Raw genomic sequence first — 26,588 nt, forward strand, 5'->3', positions numbered from 1 at the left:
AACAGTAAAAGAACAACACCTCAGGCTGTTTGTTACTTTTTAATCATAATCTTACTGTCGAACACATGTAGCTTGTTACCAGTGGTCCTTGCACAGTTAAAAACAGCTTTTCTGACTTTCAAGGTGAAGAATGTGCAGACAGGACGGCGTGAACAGTGAGCCGCTGGACTGAGTAGCCAAATAAAAGTTGACTTAATACATCTGAAGGGTGAAGCTGTGAATACCACAAGGAAAGATCTAAACCCAAGAAACACAGTATTGGGAACTAAGGTCATCATTTTTCACAGAATCAGACAGCAAGGAGAAGTATTTTAACCCGAAACCTTCACTTTAAACAATTCTTCAGATGTATTCTCAAGAATTTCTAGTAGTACAACTTTCCAGGAACAACCATTTCCAGAAAGAAAACCATTAGCAAATTCTCACTGTTGACTGCAGTTTTGTTTCTGACTGTAATTTGAGTGACTCTCCACCTGCTACCATGCTTTAGTTATTAGAGAAAATTTTGACCCCATGCAGGGTTACATGGGCTGATCTGGGCATGTGCAGCCCTCCCCCGAATGGCCAGTGCAGATCCACCTATGACTCCCCCTTCAGGACCGATACCAGCTCTCCACTCTCCTTCAGCTCCTTCACGATGTCCAAACCACCGATAAGTTCTCCTTTCACGTAGAGCTGAGGGTAGGTCGGCCAGTTAGAGTAAGTCTTGAGCCCCTGACGCACCTCTTCATCCTGCAGGATATCAAAGGTGTCATAACCCACCCCGGTACCGTTCAAAATCTCCAGGATCTGCCTGCTGAAGCCACATCTGGCTGCCTCTTTGTTGCCCTTCATGAACAGCATGACCGGGCCCTGGTTGATGATGGTCTTCAGTCGGTGCTCTAAGGTGACAGCCTTCGGGCAGGTGTTCTCGAGCTCTCCAGACTCAGCCAGCTCCTTCACTATGTCCAGTCCTCCCACCAGCTCCCCGTTCACATACAGCTGGGGGTAGGTGGGCCAGTTGGAGTAGGTTTTCAGCCCCTGTCGGACCTCCTCATCAGAGAGGATGTCGAAGCTGCTGAACTGGATGTTGTGCTCCTTCAGCAGCGCCACTATCTGCCGGCTGAATCCGCAGCGGGGCTCCTGGGGAGATCCTTTCATGAAAAGCATGCAGGGGGCGGCGTTGATCAGCTTCTTCAGCCGCTGGTTCAGATCTGCGCCGCTTCCCTCAGCAGCTCCAGCGGGACTCTTGTTCACCGCGAGGCGCTGCACCATCTTGGTCAGCTCCGGAGCGTGAGCCCCGTCCAGGCGATCCACTTTCTCTCCCTCCTTGAAGAAAAGGAAAGTAGGGACGGAGGAAATTTCATACTTGTCTGACAACTCCGGCACAGCTTCCGCCTCCAGCTTCACGAACGTAGTGTGCGCGTTTTCTTTGGCCAGTTCGGCCATCACCTCGTTCATCTGGCCGCACTGAGGAGCCCACGCTGCTTGGAAATGCACCACAGTGAGGCATTTTCCAGCTTTGGCTAAGAAATCTTCAAACTGCTGTTGGGTAGTCGCTTCCACGAGATTCGCCATTTTTCTTTCCTTTCACCCTCTGCACGCGCAGTGGTTCCGGTGCCGCCTTGACGTCACATCCACGTAGCTTAGCAGTTTCTGGCAAGTACCAGAGCAGCTACAGGGAAGTGGTTTGCATGCTAGCTGATGATAAGAAAAAACTGCATACACTGAATGAGTCGAGAGGATAGTGACTTTTAAGGTAAACGTTTAAAGACACAGCCTTGATGAACACGAAATGTCACACCGTCCAGCTGATTTTAACGTTTCGTGTAGCCTAGTTACCTCAAAGTTAGCTTTGTTCTCAACGGTTGCCACTTAAGCAAAGCTAACTCATGCTAGCAAGCCAGTAATCGCTAAGTACGCTAGCGCTATGTAATTTGTGTTAGCGTCAAGTGTCACCGCTCGGAGTGCTAAATTAATGCAAAGTACGAAAACAAACACAGTCTGTGCCGGTGTCTGGCCCAGCACAGTACGATGTTACCCAGCAGGCAAACTTAAGCGACGTAAGCGGTCAGACTCAGCTGTTTCCTTCAGATTTACATCAGTGCTTTGGCTGAAAACACTGCTGCATGTATTGTTACTGCTGGGTTTGAGGAAGAAGCAACTTCGTAATAATAATTTGTTAATAAAGGTTTTCTGTAGCCCCAGACGGCATTTTTTAAAAAACTCACATGCTGCCTAGTTGAGGCTCTAAGATACAAGAGAATAGTTAAAAATCCTAGAGGTAAACAAGGACCCAAGGACCTGATTTTTCCAATTAAATGGAAGGGAAAAGAAAAGAAATTTAGATTTGTTGCTGTCCTGGGATCAGTGTCTGTTTTATGATGCAGTTGCAGTCAAGCTTTAGCCGTTGAACAGATGGCCTCATATTTGACTCAATAATAATTTGGTATACAGAGTAGTTTATAATTGACTCAGTGACTGCAATGTGCCCACATCTTGTGGCTGCAAAACGAGCCCAAATCATCAGCCCTTCACCACCGTGCTGACAGTTGGTCTGAGGTTTTTGTGCTGATTTGCAGTGTTTGGTTACCTCCAAATGTGGTGCTGTGCTTGATGGTCAAACATCTCCACTTTGGTCTCATCTGGCCAAAGACGTTTTGTGGTTTGTTCAGATGTTTTTTTCAGACAGAAGAGGCTTTCTCCTGGTAGCTCTTACAAACATACTTGTTCAGCCTTTTCTAATTGTGCTGTCATGAACTTTAACATGCCTTAACTGAGGCCTGTAGATTCTGGGATGCAGCTCCTGGGTTTTTTCTCTGAGCATTGCATGCTCTGACTTTGCTGAGATTTCTACTGGGAAGATTGGCAGTTGTCTTGGATGTTATCCACTTGTGAATAAAGTTTCTCATTGTATAATGATGTGTAAAGTGTTTGGAAATGGCCTTTTAACATTTCCCAGACTGACAGCCAGTTAATGTGTGGAGGATTTCCTCGTTGATTGACCAGAAATAATGAATGATTTAGTGTTAACACTTGTCAGTTCATGGAGTGTACTTTTAATTATTATTACCAGGGGATGCACTTAAAGAAAGGATTGTGGTTACCATTTTTTGGTTTTGTTTATTTAGTTTTATTATAGGTCCACACAGTGTTTTGTCACTTTATATGCTGTGTATTTCTAAATATTTTGGTTTTTTGGTTTTTTTTAAAGTATTTTTAAAATTTATTTCATTTTTAACTATGGGCAGCACGGTGGCATGGTGGTTAGCACTGCGCCTCACAGCTAGAAGGTCTGGGTTCGAATCCACCTTGGCCTGAACGTTTCTGTCTGTGTGGGTTTCCTCCCACAGTCCAGAGACATGCAGTTACTGGGGTTAGGTTATAATTGGTCACTCTGAATTGCCCATAGGTGTGAATGTGAGTGTGGATGTTGTCTGTCTCTCTGTGTTGGCCCTGTGACAGGCTGGCGACCTGTACAGGGTGTACCCTGCCTCTCGCCCTATAGGCTCCAGCCACCCCACCCCCACGACCCTGAACAGGATAAGCAGAACAGGATGGATGGATGGATGGATAACTATTGTGGACAAAACATACATATTAAATACACCTCCATGATATTTTGTATATCTTTTCTACATGTTATAGACCCAGTGAGTAATTATCAATGATAAAATGGACATTAATTGAGAGTCAACATAATCATTAGCTGTAACTGTAGAAGCGATATCAGTTAGTAATCTCTGACCTGCTCGTCAAGTTTTTACCCACCTTTTGTATTGATAGCAGTCAATATGTGTCAACTAACAGAAGATATGTTTGAGATAATTTAACTGTGTTTTATGCTGTAAATCGTCCCAATTAGTTTTCATTGCAGTTCTTTAAAACAGACTTCTTATTAAAAGTAGATGTTTATGCTAAGCATTAAATATGAGCGGATATCAGAGTGTTTAAACTTTGGAATAACATTATAATGTTGACCTTGAGAATCCGGTTTCAGCTGAGCTTTAAATACTGGGACACTTTTCTGTTACAGGAACACAATGGAAGAACAAACTGCTGACATAGAGGTGACGGTGAAAACGTTAGACTCCCAGAGCAGAACCTACACTGTCGGCGCTCAGGTAAATACATGCACGGCTCCTACTGAGAACCGTGGAGCAAATTCTCTCTCTTAGTCCATCTTTATTGTGGCATCACTCATGTCTGTTTGATCTTTGCTGTAGCTTACAGTGAAAGAGTTCAAAGAGCACATCGCCCCTTCAGTGGGTATCCCAGTGGATAAACAGAGGCTGATCTACCAGGGCAGAGTGCTGCAGGATGAAAGGACTCTGGCCGACTACAGTAAGTAAATTAGAAAAAGCAGAACTTGATTTTAACTTGCTGGTCTTTGCACTTCTTCTTAAAAAGTATGAAATTTGTTTTGTAGGTATTTGGTATTACATGGAGAATTAATTCTTAACATTCGGGCTGCATGTAGTTACAGATTAACAGGAATTAACCGTGGTCTTTCCAGAGTTGCTGCTTCTTCTTTCTAAAGCTTTTTGCTCATGTGGTGGCCCACTCCTCTGGGTGAAAGCAACAACTGTGCATAATTAACTGGAAGAGTTGCTGTAATTCATCCATTAATCAGTCAGGCAAACAAACGAGTCTGTTATTCTGATCAGTTGCAGTGTTGTAGAATTAGATTTTATGTGCCAGTTGGTCAGTAATAGTCTGTTGTGGTGAAGAGAGCTGAGCATGAAAGCAAAGCTGACCAGTTCAGTGGTTGGTCCTATCCTCAACTATGGGTGCGAGCTGTGGGCAGTGTCTGAAAGAATGACATTGTGGATATAAATGTCTGAATTGTGCTTCCTCCAAAAAGTGTCTAGACTCTCCTTTAGAAATGGGTTGAACAGCTTAATCACTCAGAAGGGATTGGAATAGGAGCGCGACTCCTCGGCATCGAAAGGAGCCAGTCGAGGTGGTTTGGGCATCTGACCAGGACGCCTCCTGGGTGTCTCCTATAATACCCGAGCACCCCACCCAAGCAGAGTCTGTGTGATGGAAACTCAAGTTTTTAAGACATTTAATTAAACATTTGGGTACTCAGCTCCACTCATATAAATATTTTGGCCCTTTACCAAATTTCCATTATCGTAACTGAATTTCTCATCAGTGAATAATATGTCAGTTGCAGCCTTATTACATATCACTGTTATGGGGTCTTCAGACCTAACATGATGCAAATTTATGTGGCGCAGTTGCATACAAAGGCTCCATAAAGATGTGAAATGAGACTAATCCGTGCCGGCTGATGGAGGCAAACACTCACACATTCACACCCACTGAATGTGTTTCTTAATGACACCACCAGCAGTTAGAAATGGAGAACAAGCTCATCGTGTCTGTACTAGAACTTCATGTTTATTGAGAGAGAGAACAAAAAAAGGAAGGCAGCTTGGAGAAAAGTAAGCTAATCACAGCACTTCTTGATATGTTCTGAAATATGTTACTGCAGCTTAATTACAGTTATCAGTTGCACTTCTCCTCCCATTTGCTGGTGATGGTTCAAAAAGACTCCCAACAACATTTTGTGGGCAAAAGTAATTGTCTCAGCATTTCAGACTGAAGCTCGAATCTCTTTATTTTCTCAAAGCATGAATGGAGTTATGTAACTGCATTTGACTGTCTCTGCCAGATGTGGGTGGAAAGGTGATCCACCTGGTGGAGCGAGCACCCCCTCCGCCCTCACAGCCCGCCTCAGGGTCAGGAGGCTCTTCAGCCGACAGCGGGCCGTCCTCTTCCTCCCAGGGAACATCACAAGTGCCTCCACATGATCGCAACGCTAACAGCTACGTAATGCTCGGCACGTTCAACCTGCCTGTCAACATCATGGATCCCCAGCAAATACAGGTAGGTGTGCTTTTATGGTCCAGTATCACATGCAAAGTTTCAGGTGGCTTCACAGGCATAAAACATTTAAATCAGGAGAAAAAAACTAGCAAAAGGCACAAATATTCAAAAATAAACAAAAAAACAAGTTTAAAGAAAGTGCATCTTCGCTCTGTCTGCCTGATTACTGTGGCTGAACCAACCACCACCTGTACACCTGTACAGTGATTCTGTGAAAAGCATCGTGGCTTTCCCGAATTAGATTAATTTATTATTAAGTAAAAATTATAATTTAATGTATGATTAAAGAAGTGTGTCTTTAAGAGTTTCTTGAAATTATACCTATATTGCCTCTAAAATATTTTGAGGGCAGTTGTTACTGAGTTTGGGGCATAAGGAGCAGAAAGCTGCACCCCCTAGTTTCCCCTGTGAGCAGTGTTGGACGTCTGAAAGCTGTGAAGGATCTAAATGTGTTAATGGGGCATAAAGTGACAGACCGGCAGAAATGTAAAAAAAACATTTAAGGCTTTATGTATTCTTTAAGATCCTGAATGCCAGTTCAGGTCTACTGAAGCTGGAATGATGTGCTTCATTTGTTTTTAGTTATTAACTTTATGAATAATGTCCACCCTACTGATGGTCTTTTTAGCAAATAACAGCAAATAGAGCATTTTAGTAAAAAACACTTTATAGGTCCTGAAAAAGTACTTGTGGATGCGACACACATACTCAAGTAAAATTAGAAAATCCGAGGGACAGGAAGTGTCCAGATAATTGGCCATATACAGATCCTCTATACAGCGTCTGAAAGGTTCTCCAAAGCTGCTGCCGTGTAGTTTGGGGAGACCCGACTTCTAAAGAGATTGTTGGTAGCTGTGTTGCATTGTGGGTAATAGAGGCTCAAGATTTTGACAAGGAAGAAGAATGCATGAAATAAGAATAACCTCTATTATTTGTAACAATTATTATATAGCACTGCAGCACACTTTATTTACAACAGCCTATTTATTTATTATACAAATTCCAGTATGCAGCAAAGCTGCTACGGTGTCATTGCCCCCATGATGTCCCCCTCATTTCTGATGTAGGCATATATAACCAAAGGGTGATGAACAGCAACTCATTCCATTACTGATTATCACAACATGTAGCGGTGAAGTGGAAGCACATCCTCTGGTTTGTTTTCAGTGTCTAGGTTTAATATTCCCGCTGCTCCTGATAATGTTTCAGTGCTTCTGTCCCTGAATCTTTTCATTTAGATGTCAGTCCAGCAGATGGTGTCCAGCATGGGAGAGAATGCCAGGAATGCCAGAGTCACAACCAGCACTGGGGTGAGACGCTGTCCCTCGGGCTAGTTAGTGTTTCTGTGTGGAGTTTGCATGTTCTCCCTGTGCCTGTGTGGCTTTTTACAGGTGTGCCTCCTTCCTGCCACAAGCCTCATGCATGTGAGGTTGATTGGTGATTATAAATTGGTCATGAATGTGAAACACGCCAACTTTTTATTCCAATAAAGTTGGCACACTGTAAATTCAAATAAAAACATAATGAAATCTCATAAACACATATTTTCTTTAAAGTAGAACAAATAAACATTTCAAATGTTTAAACTGAGAAAATGTACCTTTTATAAAATAAAATATGAGCTCATTTAAAATTTGGCAGCCACATGTCTCAAACATGTCTGCCTTCACATGCGTATGAACGTGTGGGGTTTGTCTGAGACGTGCAGAGAGACGGTTGTAGAGAGAAGAGGCTTTCTCCTGCAGCCCCTTCAAACAGGTTCTGCCTGTTCAGTCTTTTTCTAAATGTACTGTAACTGAGGCCTGCAGAGTCTGAGAGGTGCACCAAAAGGATTCACTCATCTGTCTTCACACACACAGGAACTTGAGTAACATCCCGTTATTAATCCATAGGTACAATATTCAGTACACTGTTTTAGCTTCGTCCTTTAGATTGTGAGCCATTAATGCCATCAGTATTTCTAAATATCCTGTTATACCATATTATAAAGATACCCTTCCTGCTGATTGTACACAGCCACACATGGCATTGGATTGTTTGTCATCACCTTGACAGAGTAATGGGTCTGTGAATGTGCACATTGATATGGACCAGCCAGTGCAGAGTGAGCCGAGGCTGAGGCTGGTGCTAGCTGAGAACCTGCTGAGGGACATCAATGACGTCATCCACCGAATGGAGGTGAGCGCTCAGCCTTCAGATGACCCCAGCAGAGAAGCTCCAGAGAAATTCCTCCTTTATCAGTAACAGGTTTGCTGCTTTCAGGGCCGAACGAGTGACTCGTCCTCTCAGACGGAGACAGCTGATGCTGCTGCTGCCCCTCCTCCTCCATCGTCTTCCTCCACCACCTCCACTCCTTCTCCTTCTGCTCAGCCAATGGACACCTCCCCACCTCCAGCAACCCCTCCACCTCCACCCTCCTCTTCAGCTCAGTCTGAGGGACCGACACCACAGCCTGGACCCAAGTGAGACAAAATCTTGCTCGCTAACTCATATTTTTCATCAATTGTGAAAATAGCATAAAATTATTTAGCAAGGAGTCTGAAGATAATTCTGAACTTTTCCAACCTAAAGCAGATCACAGAGGAGTAAATTGTCTGCTCTGAAAGTCATACTTGCAATTCTTGGTCTTCTAGAGTGGCTTAGCATTGTTCACCATTCAGAATAATCAGTATTTAAACTGGAACCCTCAGTTCTGACAGAAGCAGCTTTAGTTCCTGTCCCTTTAAGTCAGCTGATTGGCTGCCCCTGTTTGAATAGCAGGTGGGTGGAGCTTCTGTCCTCATTGTCCTTAAAGTTAGTGTGTAAAATTTTCACTGCTAGATGTCAGTAGATTTCAGGCAACTGAGTTCTGTTTTCTTACCTCTTTTAATTCAAGTGTATAATCCTAGCTACAGTGGCTGTTGTAGGACAAACGTGTTTTTGTCAGCCAAGCGAGATCAAAAATCTGGACTGTACGCCATAACGGCCGCGGCTGGTCAGCGTGCATCTACTACTGTTTGGACCGGCTCCACACTGGAGATTTTCAGAATCAGAATCAGAATCAGAAGGTTTTTATTGCCATATGGGTGAACAGGTTCACAGCATTAGGAAATTGCTGCGGTACTTCGTGCTTACAGAAAGAAACAAATAAGTATAAAAACTATAAGACAATATACAAGTATACAAATTGCAAATATACAGAGATATTAGAGCTATAACTATAGCACAATATTACAAAATTACAAAATATACAGTGCAGAGACTAATTAAAAGATAGAAGAATGTAGACTATATTCCACTAATATGTACATCAGTGCAGTCAGACAGGTGCATAGACATAGGGTCATCAGCGTTTGTGGAGGGTGGTGGTAACAGTCTTAGGGTAATTGTTCATGAGTCCAACAGCAGAGGGGAAGAAACTGTTCTTATGGCGGGAGGTTCTGGTCCGTATGGACCGTAGCCTCCTGCCTGAGGGGAGAGGGTCAAAAAGTCTGTGCCCAGGGTGAGAGTGGTCGGCTGTGATCCGACCTGCACGCCTCAGTGTCCTGGAGGTGTACAGGTCCTGGAGAGATGGGAGGTTACAGCCAATCACCTTCTCAGCAGAGTGCACAACGCGCTGTAGTCTCTGTTTGTCCCTAGTGGTGGCTCCAGCGTACCACACAGTGATGGAGGAGGTGAGGATGGACTCAATGATGGCAGTATAGAACTGCACCATGGTCCTTGCTGGCAAGTTGAATTTCTTCAACTGCCGCAGGAAGTACATCCTCTGCTGGGCCTTTTTGACGACAGAGGTGATGGTGGGCTCCCACTTGAGGTCCTGGGTGATGGTAGTTCCCAGGAAGCGAGAAGAGTCCACTGTGGTGATGGGGGTGTCAGTCAGGATGATGGAGGGTAGAGGGGCTGTGTGTTTCCTAAAGTCCACTACAATCTCCACTGTCTTCTGGGCGTTCAGTACCAGGTTATTGTGGCTGCACCAGGACGCCAGACGTTTGACCTCCATCCTGTAGGCCGACTCGTCCCCGTCTGAGATGAGTCCGATGAGAGTCATGTCGTCTGCAAACTTAATAAGCTTGACAGACTGGTGGTCAGAGGTGCAGCAGTTGGTATACAGGGAGAAGAGCAGAGGAGAGAGGACACAGCCCTGAGGAGTGCCAGTGCTGATGGTCCGGGAGTCCGAGACATTCTTCCCCAGCCTCACGTGCTGCTTCCTGTTCGTCAGGAAGTCAGTGATCCACCTGCAGATGGGATCAGGCACGTTCATCTGGGACAGCTTTTCTTGGAGGAGATCAGGGATGATGGTGTTGAAGGCAGAGCTGAAGTCCACAAACAGGATCCTGGCGTAGGTTCCCTGGGAGTCCAGATGCTGTAGGATGAAGTGCAGAGTCAGGTTGATGGCGTCGTCCACAGACCTGTTGGCTCTGTAGGCAAACTGCAGGGGGTCCAGAAGGGGGGCTGTGAGGGACTTGAGGTGGGACAGCACCAGACGCTCAAATGACTTCATGACCACAGAAGTCAGTGCCACAGGTCTGTAGTCATTTAGGTGCCGTTTACACGAAGCCGTTTTCACTGGAAACGGTGTCGTTTTGATGCGTTTCAGCCTTTCGTTTACACGATGGCGTTTCAGAAACGATCCGCGTTTACACGAGGACATGTGAAACGATGAAAACGATGTAGTTCCCATGCCAGGCCACAAGTTGGCGTTGGTTTTCTCTTTGCAGTTTGTTTACGCAAGACGCGCATGCGTGGAGTGACACAGTAGGTAGTGCGGCAAATTGTTCATTACTTACAAAACGGCCAATGTGAGAGGTTTTGTGTGGACCGATGATGAGGTTGGATCGCTGCTGCACACAACGCTGAATTACAAAACGGTAAAAACACAGGAAAAGCATAAGAAGCACTCGTGAATCCGCGAGTACTGTTTATCAGTTTGCGCGTGCGCGAAAAACTGGCCGTCGCAACCATAGTGCGCATGTGCGAGTCGAGCGTTTTCAAATCACCCCGGTTTCAAGTGTTTACACGAAAACGCAAGCCGGTGCGTTTCTGAAACGCTCCACTCTGGACCCCGTTTCTGAAACACATCGTTTTCACTCTGTTGTCGTGTAAACAGAAGGGCGAAACGCATCAAAACGACACCGTTGTCGTGTAAACGCAAGGCCGAAACGCATCAAAACGACACCGTTTCAAAATGAAAACGGTCTCGTGTAAACGGCACCTTAGTCCAGTGATCCTTGGCTTCTTGGGGACAGGAACAATGGTAGCGGTTTTAAAGCAGACAGGCACGTGGCAAGCCTCCAGTGAGGAGTTGAAGATGTTCGTGAACAATGGGGCAAGCTCGTTAGCACAGTGTCTCAGTGTGGCAGGTGAGACACCATCTGGACCTGGAGCTTTGACACTCCTGAACTGCTTTAGCACCTGGTCCTCCTGAATACAAAAGACTGTGGGGGTGGGGGAGGAGGGGGACTCTGGGGTGGGAGTCCTTGATGATGTGGGCTTCTCTGAGGTGTGGGGAGTGGGGGAGGTTGGGGGGTGAATATTTGTGTTGGCTGTATTGTAGTTGGGACTGGTGGAGGTGTGAAGGCTGCTGAACTGACCATCAAAACGACAATAGAACTCGTTCAGTCTATTTGCAGTTTGTAGGTCGTCTGTGGAGTGGGGGGTTTTAGGCTTGTAGTTGGTAATCTGCCTAAAACCTTTCCATACAGAGGCCGCGTCGTTCTCTGAGATCTGCTGCTGTATATTCTCAGAGTGATGTGATCTAGCAGTGGCCACTTCCTTGCTAAACCTGTACTTGGCCTCTTTGTAGCAGTCTTTGTCCCCACTTTTAAAAGCCTCCCTCTTCTCTATCCATAGCCGCTTCAGTTTGGGAGTAAACCAGGGTTTGTCACTGTTATAACACACCCTGGTGCGTGATGGCACAATGCTGTCCTCGCAGAAGTGGATATACGAGGTTACAGTGTCCGTGTAGTCATCCAGACTGTCACAGGCAGCCCTCATTGAGTCCCAGTCTGTAGTTTCGAAGCATGTGCGGAGCTCCTCCACAGCCTCACGGGTCCACTGCTTTGTTGTCCTCACCACAGGTTTTGAGAGCTTCAGCCTCTGTCTGTACGCGGGGATCAGGTGGATCATGTCGTGGTCAGAGAGGCCGAGTGCAGCGCGGGGCACTGCGTGATAAGCCCCGCTTATCGTGCTGTAGCAGTGGTCTAGTGTCTTCTCCTCTCTGGTCGGACATGTGATATATTGTTTATATTTGGGAAGTTCCTGTCTCAGGCTGGCTTTATTAAAGTCCCCAAGTACGATGATAAGAGAGTCCGGGTATGTCCGCTCCATGCACAGAATCTGCTCTGTGAGCGCGCACTGGGCCTCGTGCACGTCCGCGTCCGGCGGGATGTAAACAGCAGCCAGTATGAATGAAGCGAACTCCCGCGGAGAGTAAAACGGTTTACAGTGAATGAAAAGATATTCCAGTGAGGGAGAGCAGTGCTTAGCAATCACTGTCACATCCGTACACCAGCCACTGTTTATGTAGAAGCAGACTCCTCCACCTGTAGCCTTGCCGGAAAGCGCAGCTTGCCGGTCTGCGCGGAGGAGATGAAATCCCTCCAACTGGAGCGCGCAGTCCGGTATCTCCTCACACAGCCATGACTCCGTGAAGCATAACACACAGGATTTGGAAAAGTCTCTATTCATGCTCCTCATCAGTATCAGTTCGTCCATTTTGTTCCTAAGTGAACGCACGTTGGAGAGGAAAATCCCAGGTAAGGCTGTGCGTAATCCACGTCTCCTTAGCCTCACAAGCACGCCAGCGCGCTTCCCTCTCTTTCGGCGTCTCACTTTCTGGGCCAGAGTGTGTAATAAATCCGCCGCAGATGCGACAAAAACAGGAAATAAATCCGAAGGTGTTGTGGACCTAATGTTGAAAAGCTCTTCTCTGGTGTAAGAATACCCAGAAGAGTGTCCAGACACAGAAATAACGCACAAAAACAAACAAAACAGAGCGCACCGAAGTACCAGGGCATCCATTTGCGGCGCCATCTTGTAGGTTGTAGGTCTTGTAGGTCTTGTAGGTCTTGTAGGTCATCTTGTAGGTCTTGTAGGTTCCCTACTGTCAGTCCACTGTTTACCTGAGCTGTCAGAGTCGGGCGAGTCGTCTTTATTTACTCTGGAACAGGCTGGAAAACCTCGTGAAAGGTGTCCGAGTCAGTGAAGTTCACTTCTGATCGATGACTGTGATACAGCGCTGCTGTTTTTGCTGCTATTAGCTACTGCTAGCCACCGTTTGTTGCTATTAGCAGGTGTTAGTGAAACTTTTTTTGAAGTGGACGTAACTTTGTTGGACTTAGTGAATAATCTCTCATACCATGTGAGAATGTAATCAAACTGATTTTTAGGACACTCAAGCCTGATGTTAGCTGGAAAAATGTTAGCTTATAAATACCTCTCAAGTTTTGTATTTAAAAATACGGGAAATTTTCTGCTGCTGAAAATAGAGGTCACTGTATGGCGTCATCACCTAATTTGCATAATTGTTAATTTGGATGTACTGTAGTTGCAATCGAGGCTACAGGAGCAGAAAACATCTTTGGAGAGACAAAAAATGAAGAAAAAAAACACCATAACTAGGGCTGCATAAAACGATTATTTTAGTAATCGAGTATTCTATCGATTATTCCAGCGATTAATCGAGTAATCGGATAAGAAATACTTTTTTTATTAACAGTTTATCTGCATATTTTAACTTCCGTAATGCAGTTTCTCGCCATGTGAACAAACAGCGGTGAATGGAGCAGCTACAAAGTTCTCTTTTCTTCACCTTAACACTTGCTGATCAGGTGCTTGATGAAGGACCTCCAGCTGTTTCACAGATTTAATGGTGGTTACTAAAAGAAAAAGCTGCTGTTTTGGACGCTGGAAAAACGTTTCCTTTTTCACTACTTGAGCTCACCGTCACAGCTTCGCCTCTTTGCGCTTGCGCAGTTAAAACCGCTGCCTGCTATGAGTGTTTTGAAAAACTAGTGGCTGCGGGAGCCATGGCGCATGTGTGAGTAATGGTGTAATGCTTTGTATTCACAAGCATTCTCGAAAATACGTTTCTACTGCAGGTCTATATTTAGTCACTAATAAGGGATTAAAGTATAAAAAATATTTTGAAGGAGCCCCTCGGTCCTGGGGGGCGGGCCTTCCGGTACCGAACCATCGCTAGTGCTAATGGCCCGCGCTCGCTAGCAAACCAGTTCTGGTAGCTACAGCTGAAGTAAAGACAAAAATAGCAGCTGAAATTCTCAGCGAGCACAACACACACAGACACACAGAGAGCAGTGGAGGCGTGGAAATGCACGTCAGCGACAGTTGCCACCCGTCCCGTAAAGTACGGAACACGGCATGTTACGGAGCCGTATTCCACGGAGTCCCGTAACATACGGGGTTCTGTATTTTACGAGACAGGTGGGAACTCTAGATGATCCACTCTGTGTGAAAGGAAATCCATCGCAGCGACGGAGAGCTTTTTAGAATGTGTGCTTGTGTATACGTGAGTGATTCACACTCCGGTCCAGTAGGTGGCGGTAATGCAGTTCTATGTTGGTTTGCCAGCCCCCAATAAACCCACAAAAAAACGTCAGCACTAATGCTGCTAATGCTAGTGAGGAGCGCCGCTTACACCGAGACAGCTGAGCGCTGCAGAGTTTAAACGAAGCATCGACACAGTAAATTTGTGTCGATAAATTTTTAGAATCGATTTAATCGAGTTAATCGATGAATCGTTGCAGCCCTAACCATAACTATGTTTAGAACTACAAATAAACTTTATGAAATAACTTAACTTTAATGCTTTGCCTAGACCCACATTACATAGATCAGTTTTGTAACGAAATGTAACGAAAACACTGGGGTGAGACCCCTAGCTACATTCAACCCTCCAACTTTATCTGGACCACTGTTGCCAACTTGTGTAAGAAAACTCGCTGTCGCCTGTCTCAAAGCTTGATAAAGGCCGAAGCGAGGACCGGGGATGAGAGCGGAGGGAGCGGGTGGGCACGCTCGGTGTTTAAGTGAGGTTGGAGGGTGGAGACAAAGGGATTTCTGAGCGATGCCAAAGCGTACGAAGGGACACAGTAAGAAGGCTTTATGTACACAGAACTTGGTGACAGCGGAGGATTTCGCTGTCGCTATATCGCTTTATGAGGCAAAAAAAACCCAAAACGCTAAGTTGGCAACACTGAGCCCTACTGCGGATTTGTTTACTCTACTAAACTAAACCGGAAACACGTCACCGAACTCTGTGAAAAGGGCGCACTGAGGTCTAGTTGTTTTTAAGGGGTTGTTCCCACTGTCGGCACTAACCTAGTGATAGTGACAATTCAGTTTGGAGCGGCACAGGAATGCTTTAAAAAAAAAAAAAACTGAAAATACGCGAAAATAAAAATACGCCGGGACAGAGGGGTAAAATACGGGAATTTCCCGGCCAAAACGGGACATTTGACAGGTATGGTTTATATCCACGTGTTGTTGTTTAGCCTGCTCATCAACTGTCCAGAGACGGGAGGGTTGAGATGCTGGTGGTGTCGTCTTGTCTCTTCACCTTAGGTATGATCCTTTATATCCTGAGTCTGAGTCGGCACATGAACCCTTACGGCTTCTCTTCTCCTCCACCTTTAGCGTACTACATATGTGGCCGGTCTCTAGCCACATATGTAAAACACAATTAGTCAGAAGGGACATGTCCTCACCAGCCACTGTATTCAAATATGATGGGGGCATGTGGCGCCTTCCACAAACCTGCTCCTATGTATGTTTAATGGATTAATTATAGGTTTCTGAGAGTTTGTTGTAAGATGTAGTTACTAGGGCTGGGACTTTAACGTGTTAATTTCGATTAATTAATTACGGGGAAATTAACGAATTAAAAATTTAACGCATTTTAATCGCACTTTGCACCGTGGAACGTTTCTCGGTGCACGAGTTCCAGGCATACAGATTATATCGACGCACAATGTCCAAATTCAGGGGCCGCATCGTTCGAAGGACCCGGCCCACGTCCTTTGCAGCCCACAAAGACTGCAAAGGCTGGAAGTGAGCGGCTAGCCTTCATATCAGCGTCACCTGCCCTCACCTCTGCGTAGCTCATGTCGCCTAGCAACCGTGAGTGCGAAGCCCAGCTGTGTAAAAGCAGCTGGTTAAACGGAGAACGAACTTTTGCTCCTTTTTGTGGTTTAATTTTAATTATTTTATTCAAAATAAGCTGTTAAAACAAGATGACACATTTCAACATCAAGGAATACAGCTGAGAGAATGATTAATTTCCAACTATATTAAGTGAGACATTAATGTTGAATAAAACTATCCAGTTATGATGCTTAACTTTAATTTCAGGAGTTTAATTATCACAGGAGCACTTCCACCCTTCGTTGGTCTGTGTAGTAGACTGGTGGGAAAATAAACAACATTTTGAAGTGTAAGCTTATGTATATTGATTCATTCATCAACCAAACTTAAATTAGTATTTATCATGTTAAATATTTAAATGTGATTAATTTCGATTAATTACAAAGCTTCTAATTAATTAGATTAATTTTTTTAATCGAGTCCCACCCCTAGTAGTTACACACTAATCTGTGTATACTTGTGAGTCTAAAACTGCATGCTGACAGCAGTCCAAAGCCTGAGAGTTTGTCTCAGAGGGCTTACTTGCACATGTGGTAGTTCTATTTTAAATGTTGGTTATGTTTAATGTGAGCATCTGTTTTTGTAACAGTGTGTATATATTTATGGTGCGTCCCCTTTAAATGTATGCTCTTACACAGCTATGAGTTGTGTGTTTGTCTCTGTACAGGGTGATGCTGCATCTCTGGCACTATCGTGATGTTTGTAATTAGTCCTGCCCTTCTTTCCTCCTCCAGTCATCCCAGCCCGGCTGAACTGGCAGAGATGCTGTCTGAGCTGCGGAGGGTTGAGGAGAGACTGCAGCCATTCATCCAGAGAGCTCACACCATCCTCGAGACGGCCACCACTGCAGAATACAACAACAATACAGTAGGATTCAAACAAATAATTCACTGCAATCTTTGTGTACACTGTTAATAAATGCTTTGTCTAAAGGATGCTGAGATGCTTATTAATCCTTCTGGTTAATAAGTAGGGACCTACTTTGAAAACACATGATTGAAGCTGTTAGTCATGTCGACTCACTTGACCAGTTTGCAATTAAGTGAAAAACTGTACTAAACATACCCGGGTGGCTCATTCAAGTGCAGAGTGAGTATGAATGGCCCATCTGGAAAACACTGCTAATAGTATGACTTCAGTATTTAACATAGACTGAATGGAGTGAAGCCTGTGAGCTACTTCAGGCAGTCAGCTGGAGCCGATCAGTCACGTGCCTCGCTCTGCTCACATCATATACCAAACACTCCCTCCCAGTGTGGTCTCCACTTAATCCCCAAAACTTTCCTTCTCTCCCTCTGAAACACCGCTGTCGCTGCTGCAACCCCTCCATCACTTTACTATGATGCCACTACTACTAATAATGATACTAATATAACACTTTTCATGAAGGCTACGGTGATTAAAAGTGCCTCTGTGATGGGCTGTAAAATGAAGAGACAAATAACAACTAAAAAAAAACAATGATAAAACTGACACATCATAGAAATAAATTATATTTAAATAAAAATAAAATAAAAAATATTGGATAAAGTACGTTAAGAAGATGAAACATAATAGTTAGAATAACATGTACAACAGTCAGTCAGCTCTGATTGGTGAGTAAAATAATGTAAAGATTTAAAAAGCCAAATGATAAAATGGAATAAAACTACAGTAACCTGCAGAGTGAAGTAAGTAAATAAAAGATTAATGTGATGAGTAAACAGTGTCCTAATCAAAAACTGAAGAGGCGGGCTTTCTACGTGGATCATATTTAAGGTCAGAGCCTAGATCCTAAACTATACTGTGATAAAGTATCTGGCTGAAATATTGATAACGTTTCTTTTCTGCCACAGGAGCGAGAGGAGGACCAGCGAACGCTCGTCCTGACGTGGGAGTGTCTCCGTCTCCTCGGTAACACTCTGGTGGCCCTCAGCGACCTGCGATTGAACCTTATGAGTCCTGTCCCCCGTCACCTGCATGTGGTCCGGCCATTTTCTCACTACACCAACCCGGTCTCCCTTCCTGGAGCTATGCACCCGCACATCCCAGTGCAAGTAAGTGATGGAAGCAACTGTCGTCATTAAAGTGAAAACCTCTCAAGAAACCAGACTGACGGCTTGCGTCTTCACCAACAGATGAACCTGGGTGCCACAGTGACTGTTGCGGGTAACAGCGCTGAGGGACAAGCCCCGCCCCCTCAGCCGACCAGCCAGGCGGACCAGGCAGGTCAGGGACAGACCTCCCCCACACAGACTACCCCGTCCAATCAGCAGGCTGGACAGGGACAGGGTGGCCACCGGGTCATCAGGATCAGCCACCAGGCAGTCCCGGTGGTCATGATGCAGATGAACACGGACGGTGTGTTGTCCCCTACCCGCCACTGATTGAATGCTCCTCTATGTCCAAGCTGTGTGTGTCTGTCACTGCACTGAGTTAAAGGCTTCCATGTCTGTACTGCTGGCACAAGCACAGACATGCACAATGGGACTTTTAACTCAAGATTTACAAGCAAGATGTTCTTTCTAGTGTCTGTTACACGATGTGCATCCATGGAGCAGTAACTGAGTGTCCTTGTTTTTATTTATGTGCAGGCCCAGGTGCAAACCCTGCAACTTCTGGACAGCAAATGCCTGGACAAGCAGGTAAAGCATGTTTGACATACTACATCCCAGTTAGCCACGTGATGTAAAACGTCGTTCTGTCGATACTGTCGCTGTTTTTTTTGTAACTCCTGAAAATCGTCCTGATCCACTTAATGAAAGTAAATCATGTGCTGCTAATCCACGGGTCTTTGTTTCACCCTTTAGGCGCCCTCCCCCCTGATTTTATGAGGAACCTCATGCAACAGATCAGCCAGTATGCCGCTGCCGTAGCCACCAGCGCCGCCACCGCCACCGCCACTGGCCAACCGGCCCCGCCCCAGCCCACTCCTCCCAGCTCAACAGCCAGTTCCTCAGCTACAACCACATGCCCTAATACCCCCAGCACCACTCCTACAGCTCCCCCTCCCCCTCCCAGTGCTGGTCCTCAACCCCAGGCCAGGGTTGTCTTTACCCGGCCCCCCTTTGCACCCAACATACCCCCTCCCGCCTTTGGTTCCCGGGGAACCACCATCAACGTGAGGACGGCCATGCCAGGCCAGCAGTCAGGACAGGTGGGAATAATGCTGTCTGATGGTTTCTTTGGATATTTGAGTGTTAGCAGTGAATAATAACGTGTTCCTCACAGGCTTTCAACCCTGCTGCTCTGAACCAAATGATTAGTGGACTGGTTGGACAGCTGCTGCTCCCAGGACAAGCAGGTAAGATCTACTCATTAAAGAGGACGTGTTAGGCTTAATAATAAATGTACTGTTCTAATGGTCAAAGCTCATGTTAAAAAGATTCTCAACAATTTTTTTTTTTTTTAAAACAGCTGGTCAAACAGTCACATCCTCCTCTTCTTCTACATCCACGTCCACCTCTTCTTCCTTTTCCTCCTCTTCTCACACCTCTACATCTTCATCTTCCTCCTCCTTTTCCTTTTCCACCTCGGGTCCAACACCACCTACTGCTGCAAACGCCCCCCCGAACCAAAACGAGACCAACAGCAGCGAGCCGCAGCAGATGCCTCCAGACCTCAGCCAGCTGCTGGGTTCTCTCCTGGGGGTAGCCAGTGGTACTGTTAGCGGTGCAGCCGGGTCCCCTTCAATAACTGTCAGCACTTCAGGCGTCCCCGCCTTCATCCAGGGAGTGGCTGAATTCATGCAGCAGGTAAGGGTTCACACAGTACCTAATTGTGTAATAAAGTAATATGTAGATGAATTGATTGCCTCATTAGAATATGTCCAAAATTGGATCATTGGAAACTGAATATATTCAGTATATATTCAGTATCTGGTAATATTACTATGAACATAAATAAAACTCTAAAGAGCAAAGTCACAAAAACACAGTCATTGAAAGGAGTCATCAGGAACTACTTTCTTCCTTCCATCTCCATCCACCAATCCAAAGATGGAGGCACCATTCGTTTTTCCATGGTGCTCTGCAGAGCTGGTGATGGGGGGGGGGGTTGGTAGAAGAAAGATACTTCCTCCAGAGTAACTGGGTCACAGTTTCTGGAAATCAGGAGCAGGTCAGATGATTTTGGACTCATTCCCACAGTTTTTTAAATTTTGGGGGCTTTTTACTCGACGGTAGGAGAGAAGCAGCAGATCGGACTCAAACCCGGGTCGGTGCATTTATCCATAGAGAATATGGGCTGCTGCTCACCCACTGAGCTAAACTGGCGCCCTGCAGTTTTTTAAATAGACAATAAGACAAGTGTCATTTAGTTATCTCTGTTATTCATGTGCACTTCTCTTCATTTCACCTGCATTTAAAACGATGATAAACCCAGGCGCCTTCTTCCTTTATTTCTAGGCCTCCCAGCCCATCTTTTCTCCACCCCCACCTTCCTCTGGTACTACTCCAGCTCCCAGTGCAAGGCCTAACCCGATGTCTAACCCTGGCGCGGCGGCGGCCGAAGCCCTCGATCCGGAGCTGTTCACAGGCATCGTCCGTGGTGTCCTGAGCACCATGATGGGTTCTCTGGGCCAAGGCCAGAGCGACACCGAGAGCATCGCCCAGTTTATGCAGAGGCTGTCGCAGTCAACCAACATTTTCATCAGTCCTGAGGAACCTACGGGTAAGTAATGAACGTCAGCTGCTAGGCATGTCAGATAGTCATGTTAGCCCCCTCTGAGTGTGTGTATATATATATTTTGTGTGTGTGTGGTTCCAGGGTTCTTTGGGAAGCTGCTGATGTTGGTGTGTCAGACGTTCACCATGTCTGACGTGGTGATGCTGCTTCATGGCCAGCACGAGCCTCTGGGCCGCATCCAGCCTCAGCTGGCTCAGTTCTTCACCCAGAACTACCTCAGTGGCAGAGAACCCACCGATCAGAACATTGCTGTGAGTACCTCTTAGAACAGTCTGTGTTTTCATTAAATCCTGTGGGCAGTTTTAGAAGGACTTCAAGATTTAAGCTGTTTAAAAGTAGATGCAGCTGTTTTTAATTATCCCTCATTTTTGTTGGTTTGTCTGTATTTTGGTGTTTCTCTTCACAGGCTGCTGCTGACAGTCTTGTTGGAGAACTGGAGGAATACATCACTGAGAGCTTTGTAAGTCCTGGCCTCTTCTCATAGAACAAACACACGTCAGGATTTGATCAAACACATCATGTAGTTTCATGGATGGACTGCAGAGATATGATTCTGATGCAGGACCAAAGGGCAGTTACAGAAAAGAGCAGCTGAAAAAAATCACAGCATGTTTATCCTGTTAGCCCTGCGACCTGTACAGGTGTACCCCGCCTCTCGCCCCATGATGGATGGGATAGGCTCCAGCTCCAGCCCTCCCCGGTTGGATCCAAAGTTTCGGGTGTGATGCTGTCTGAAACTGTTAGAAAGAAACTGAATATTCAAACTGACTAACAAATGAAATGAAATGTTGAGGCAAAATATCACGATTAACATCCACCTGTGCTCGATCTCACCTCTCATTAATGGGTTGTTTTGTATGGCAGTCGATGAGGGTCGTCTGTGTGATAATAGGAACAATATTAAACTGGAATCACTCCCAGACTCGTCAGTGCCGAGCACGTCGCTGCTGTCGCTCATTCAATCTGACATTTCAGACCTTCGCCGTGTGTCGGTCTGACAGGACAGACTGTTCAAATATACTTTACTGCCCTCAGTGATGGGGAGCTGGGAGCCCCCCATCCCCCCCACACAGCATTAAAGAGTAATAGGCAGTCGTGTTAAGGGGCCATCTGCTTTTGGTTGAACTCATTTTGAGGACATTTTCCCCCCCAGAGAGAGTCTGCAGTGAGTGTGTTGGAGGGCGTTGATATCACCCAGACCAACATGACTTTCTTCAGGCAGCAGCTGATTCGCATCGCCACACACATCCTGCGCTGCGCCGGTAAACTGAGTTTCTTTGCCCACGGTTGCCTCTTTTTGTGCTGAAGATCATGTTTGTAGGAAAGGTTATATTTGTAAATAAATTCATTTTTCTTGGTAGGCTATAATTTTTCTTTTTCCCCCCAGATGAAACATTTGGGCCCCAGCTGCTGCAGATGTGTAACCAGGCGTTGTTCGAGTGTCTTGCTCTCAACCTGCACTGCCTGAGAGGAGACCAGAGAGCTCTAACTGCCGTCATCAACCACCGGATAGTACGTACACGTTCCTACTCAGCAGGAACAAACACGTGAATTTGGTGCTTTGGACAAACTCAAGTTTATTTCAGTGCGTTTGTAGAATCAGTGCCACACAGAGGCTCTCACGAGTGCTTCTGGAGGGAGATCGAAGAATACAGACGAGCCCAAAGAGATGATCTCAATCACGTTATTAGAAATAGTTTAACATGGACATCCACTGTTGTAAGTGTAAAGTCCCCTTTAAACACACCTCAGACGTGCTGTGGATAAAAAAGGTCATTTTATCAGTTCAGACATGTTAGATCTGAAACTTGTATTTAATGTGATTTAAAAATAGCAGCGTGCTGCTGTCACTGACATGTGTGATAGTGATGGTATAATAGACGTGTGAAATAGTCAGAAGAGATCTCGCCTAAGAAACGTGGCACACTTCAGTACTTCAGAGACAGGATGGGACCTAAAATGCAGCTGAGAGATAAAACGTGGATTTTGTTTTGCTCCAGCGGAGGATGTCGAGTGACATCAGCCCCAGTCTGGTTAACTGGATGACCAGCATGATGACAATGAGGCTGCAGGTGATTCTGGAGCATATCCCTGTCACACAGGAGCAGATCCAGAGCTACGTCGTTCACACACAGGTAACACAGCAGAGACACACACATGTTCATACTGTACTGTTGGATAATCACCTGAAGATCCTCCTCTTTAATTTGAACCATGATTTACAAAATAATCATCATGCTGTATTCAGTAAGAGTTGAAGCTGAAGTATTTACTGAGCTCATAGATGGCTGTACAATCAGACTGCCCCCTGCTGGCCATGAGAAAAGCTGCAGGTTTATTGAGACCCAGAAGCTACACCCGAGTTTTTATATCCAGTCTGATGATGCAGTTCACCTCTGTGTAGTATTCAGATCTGATTACACACACACACAGAGACACACACACAGTTTATTTGTGTTTATTTCTCAGCCAGCATTACAAAAACAAACTGATGAATCACACAAACAGCTGATGTATCAGTTTAAATTATAACCAGGGTCCATTATCTGGACTCTAGTACTGCATAGAAAACAGTGTGGCTCAGTAGTTCAAATAATGTTGAGCATGCATGAGGAAGCCCTCTGATCTGAATAAAATCTTTCAAAGAAGATCCTGAGAGGAGGTCATTCAGGTCGTCCCACAGCCGGGGGGCCCTGACCCAAATGCTCCATCTATGATTCAGCTGTGATAGAACTCTGGTTCTACTGTTCTGAGTCCTGCAGAACACAGCACATATATAACCTGCAGAGAACGCAGTCCCTCTCATCTGATGGCTGCTTCGTATCACGTTACTCAGGACTGCACGTCTGAAATGGCTAATAAATATTACATGCTACTCTTTCACAGAGCCATCAGTCTTCTACAGATAGCAGCCAAGAGCCTGAACGGGCACAAAGTGCAACGGTAAGCATGGCGTGAGTTCAGAGGACCTTCGGTTGACGGTTCTGGGCCTGTTTCCCTTTTAGTTTCCTCATGTTTTTGTTCTCCGCCTCTAAAGGTCGGGGACACCCTCTCGCCGGCTGCAGCCACCACAGCAGAGGAGGCCATGTCGGTGTCACAGGAGGCCAGGGCCTCATCACGGGACCCGCGGGTGTTGCCCGGGGACCTGGGAGCGTCGGGAGGAGCCGCACCGTTAGGTGGCGACATGGCAGCAGTGGGAGCTGAGGGAGGGAGGGAGGAGTCTGCTGGAGAGTCAGAGGCCTGGGCTGCTGCTGTTCCTCCTGTAAGAGCTCCGTGTGGTGTTATCTTTTTTTCCTTCATTTGGGAAAGTGATTAACCCTTCGTTTCCCTGCTTTAGGTTTACAGCGTTAATATGTCAGATTTTTTAACTGTTTGGAAAGATAAACAGATGCTTATTTCATATTTAAACCTAATAGCTCCACAAATTAATGTTTAACAGCTGCTTTTTCAGAGGATTTTAACCCTTTAACACTGAACCTGGCAACAGAACATATTTTAAATATCCCACCGAGCTTCCACCAACAATTACTGTAATAACCCTTTTGGGGTGTGAAGTGCAGTTTCTCAGCTTTCAGAAACTGTTTGAATTTTTCCAATAGGACAAACGGTCGCGTAATTACGGTAATTCAAAGTTCCTTCGATCCGCCGCCTCAGCGGTGACACGCTCAGTCTTAACCAGCTGCTCACGGCAGGTAACAGGTGTACCGGCAGGTAACAGGTGTAACGGCGTTCTATAAGTGCAGTGCCGGGATGGTAACACACAGACATTGACTTAAATGTGCGCTCTGTGAACCTGTCCTCTCAAAGACAGCCCTGTTGTCTGTGTTGTAGGAATGGGTTCCCATCATCAGGTGTGATATAATGACTCAGAGGAAGATGAAGGCTCAGCCTCCGCTGTCTGATGCATATTTGCACGGCATGCCAGCAAAACGCAGGAAGGTAATGAGATCAGCGGTGACTGTTCATCACATAAGGTCGCCCCCTTTCCTCCTCTTTAAGCTGCATGTTTGTGTGTGTGATTTCAGACGGGACAGAGCAGTGCAGCCCTCCTCTCCCTCTCTGATGCAGTGAGTCAGGCAGCCAGGACGGCAGGAGTGAAGCCCGTCACCTCTGCTGAGTGCTTACAGGAAGACCTGGAGACCCAGGAGGTGAAGGAAGCTTATTCAGAGCAGGTACCTACAGCTTGCATGTGCTGCCACAAAAAAAAAGAAGTCAGGGGCACACTGCACAGCATTTACACTCAGATCTGACCAGGGTCTATTTTACTGAGTTGGAACCAGCATTTAGTAGAAAGCGTTTCTACTCAGAGCACAAGCTGAACGTGATCTGGGCTCATATTCAGAGCTAAATCCTGGTAAAGGTTAAACATATCTTCAGAAAGCAGCTTATTAATTAAAGGAGCCCCTGATTAGAAAATGAGGAGGAGGGTGTTAAAGGAGAGATGTCTGAAAGGAGTCCAGAGTGATGCTGAGAAATGAAAAACACACAATAACATGATGAGTTTAAGCTGAGAGCAGGGCTGGGATATTAATGTTCCCAGGGGGCCAAATGAGAAGTTGGGACCGGCGTGGAGGGCGGCATCAATAATGAATTTGATCTTTTTAGAAGCTCGTCAGCGTCCCTCCACAACAGTCCCAGTTTGTCATGTGACCTCTGCGGGAAATTAATTGGCCACCCTGCTTTAGAGGATCACTCGTTACTACAGTATGACAATAAAACCAGCTGGATGGACAAAGATGTTATTAGTGTTTAAGGTTTGATTATTCAGCTCATGTATGCAAACAGCAGCTGCTGGGTGTCTCTGCTGGTCCTGCAGGACACACAAAGGTGCAAGTGGCCCTAAGGTGGCGCACTACTTCCTGTAGTGGAAAACTACTTGAGTGTTTAAAATAAAGACTGCTTAGTCTCTGCTGTCACACAGGTCACCGGGGAAAGGTCACACAGAGGCGCTGCACCTCCTTTGAAACCGCTCTTGCTGAGTAGTTGGAAGTTGCAGTCAGTGTCCTCGCTTCCCTGCAGCTGGTGGTTCACTTAGGCCTGAGTGACCTTTAAACTATCACTGTAACCTTTGGGGAAGGTGGCTGTGGTCATGTGACTGTTAATGCCAATCAAATCTTTTTCACAGGTTAAAACCGACATCAAGAAACGAGTGAGGGAAGACCCGGATTTCAACTCTCAGCAGTTCCCCAACTCACACAGAGCTTTCTCCCCAGACTCATAATCTCACACTGAAGCAGACACCCCCCCCCCTCCCGCGCTTTACTTTGGGACTTCGATTAGACTACGAGTCGGTGCAGCTTCACCCCCAACGGCCCAGCGCTGATGTGACTGCTTCCCTAGTGCCTATTTATTGCTCTGTGGTTATTTTAGTGCGACTTTTGCTGAGAGAATGTCCCTCACTGAAAAAGGTGCCAGATTTAAGTTGGACTAAATCAAGTCTCTTTAGTCTTGTTTGCCCCCCACCCCCCCGCTTTGTTCATGTGGAGCCTGAATCATTAATTATCAGACTTCGGCCTTCCTCTCAGTACTCTTGAGCACAAGAGAAGACTTTCATGTGATGCCGTTTGCTACATGAATGTACAGTAAGCTTAATAAAAGTCTTGATAATTACAAGCGTGGACTCTTTTTTAATTTGTATTTTAAGAGTGGAAGTTACTAAATATGTTTAATACATTCAGGAATATCTAGAGTTTAGTGGCCCCTCTTCCAGGGTATATGAGCATGTTACTAAGTTACAGTAATGTTACCAATTAAGCTTTTAACTGAACTTTGCAGGATGCAACATTTTTGAGATATTCATAATTTTAAAAGGAGACATTAGTAAGAAAAATTGAGAAATGTAATAAATTATTGAAAAATATCCAGTTTTTACATGAATAGAAAATGTGTCCATGTGAGTACCATTAAAA

At 45.6% G+C, this 26,588-nt stretch overlaps 2 protein-coding genes across 2 annotated transcripts; one reads left to right on the top strand and one right to left on the bottom strand.

Moving 5' to 3' along the window:
- LOC115794117 (glutaredoxin 3-like) lies at positions 1 to 1,780 on the bottom strand. The gene has a single exon (XM_030749416.1). It carries the CDS (start codon positions 1,555 to 1,557, stop codon positions 580 to 582), a length of 978 nt encoding a protein of 325 aa, XP_030605276.1. The 5' UTR covers positions 1,558 to 1,780; the 3' UTR covers positions 1 to 579.
- Positions 1,590 to 26,271, top strand: bag6 (BCL2 associated athanogene 6). Its single transcript, XM_030749415.1, has 25 exons — positions 1,590 to 1,738; positions 4,016 to 4,103; positions 4,206 to 4,323; positions 5,660 to 5,874; positions 7,113 to 7,184; positions 7,930 to 8,052; positions 8,137 to 8,336; positions 16,749 to 16,881; positions 17,850 to 18,050; positions 18,132 to 18,354; positions 18,588 to 18,638; positions 18,804 to 19,150; positions 19,225 to 19,297; positions 19,411 to 19,748; positions 20,400 to 20,664; positions 20,761 to 20,930; positions 21,086 to 21,139; positions 21,833 to 21,941; positions 22,067 to 22,191; positions 22,680 to 22,814; positions 23,566 to 23,622; positions 23,717 to 23,941; positions 24,511 to 24,618; positions 24,705 to 24,851; positions 25,805 to 26,271. Exons 2-25 carry the CDS (start codon positions 4,023 to 4,025, stop codon positions 25,898 to 25,900), a joined length of 3,666 nt encoding a protein of 1,221 aa, XP_030605275.1. The 5' UTR covers positions 1,590 to 1,738; positions 4,016 to 4,022; the 3' UTR covers positions 25,901 to 26,271.
- Positions 26,272 to 26,588: the final 317 nt, after the last annotated feature.

This window comes from Archocentrus centrarchus, chromosome 16 (assembly GCF_007364275.1).
Source record: "Archocentrus centrarchus isolate MPI-CPG fArcCen1 chromosome 16, fArcCen1, whole genome shotgun sequence".
In the NCBI taxonomy this organism is placed as follows: Eukaryota; Metazoa; Chordata; class Actinopteri; order Cichliformes; family Cichlidae; genus Archocentrus; species Archocentrus centrarchus.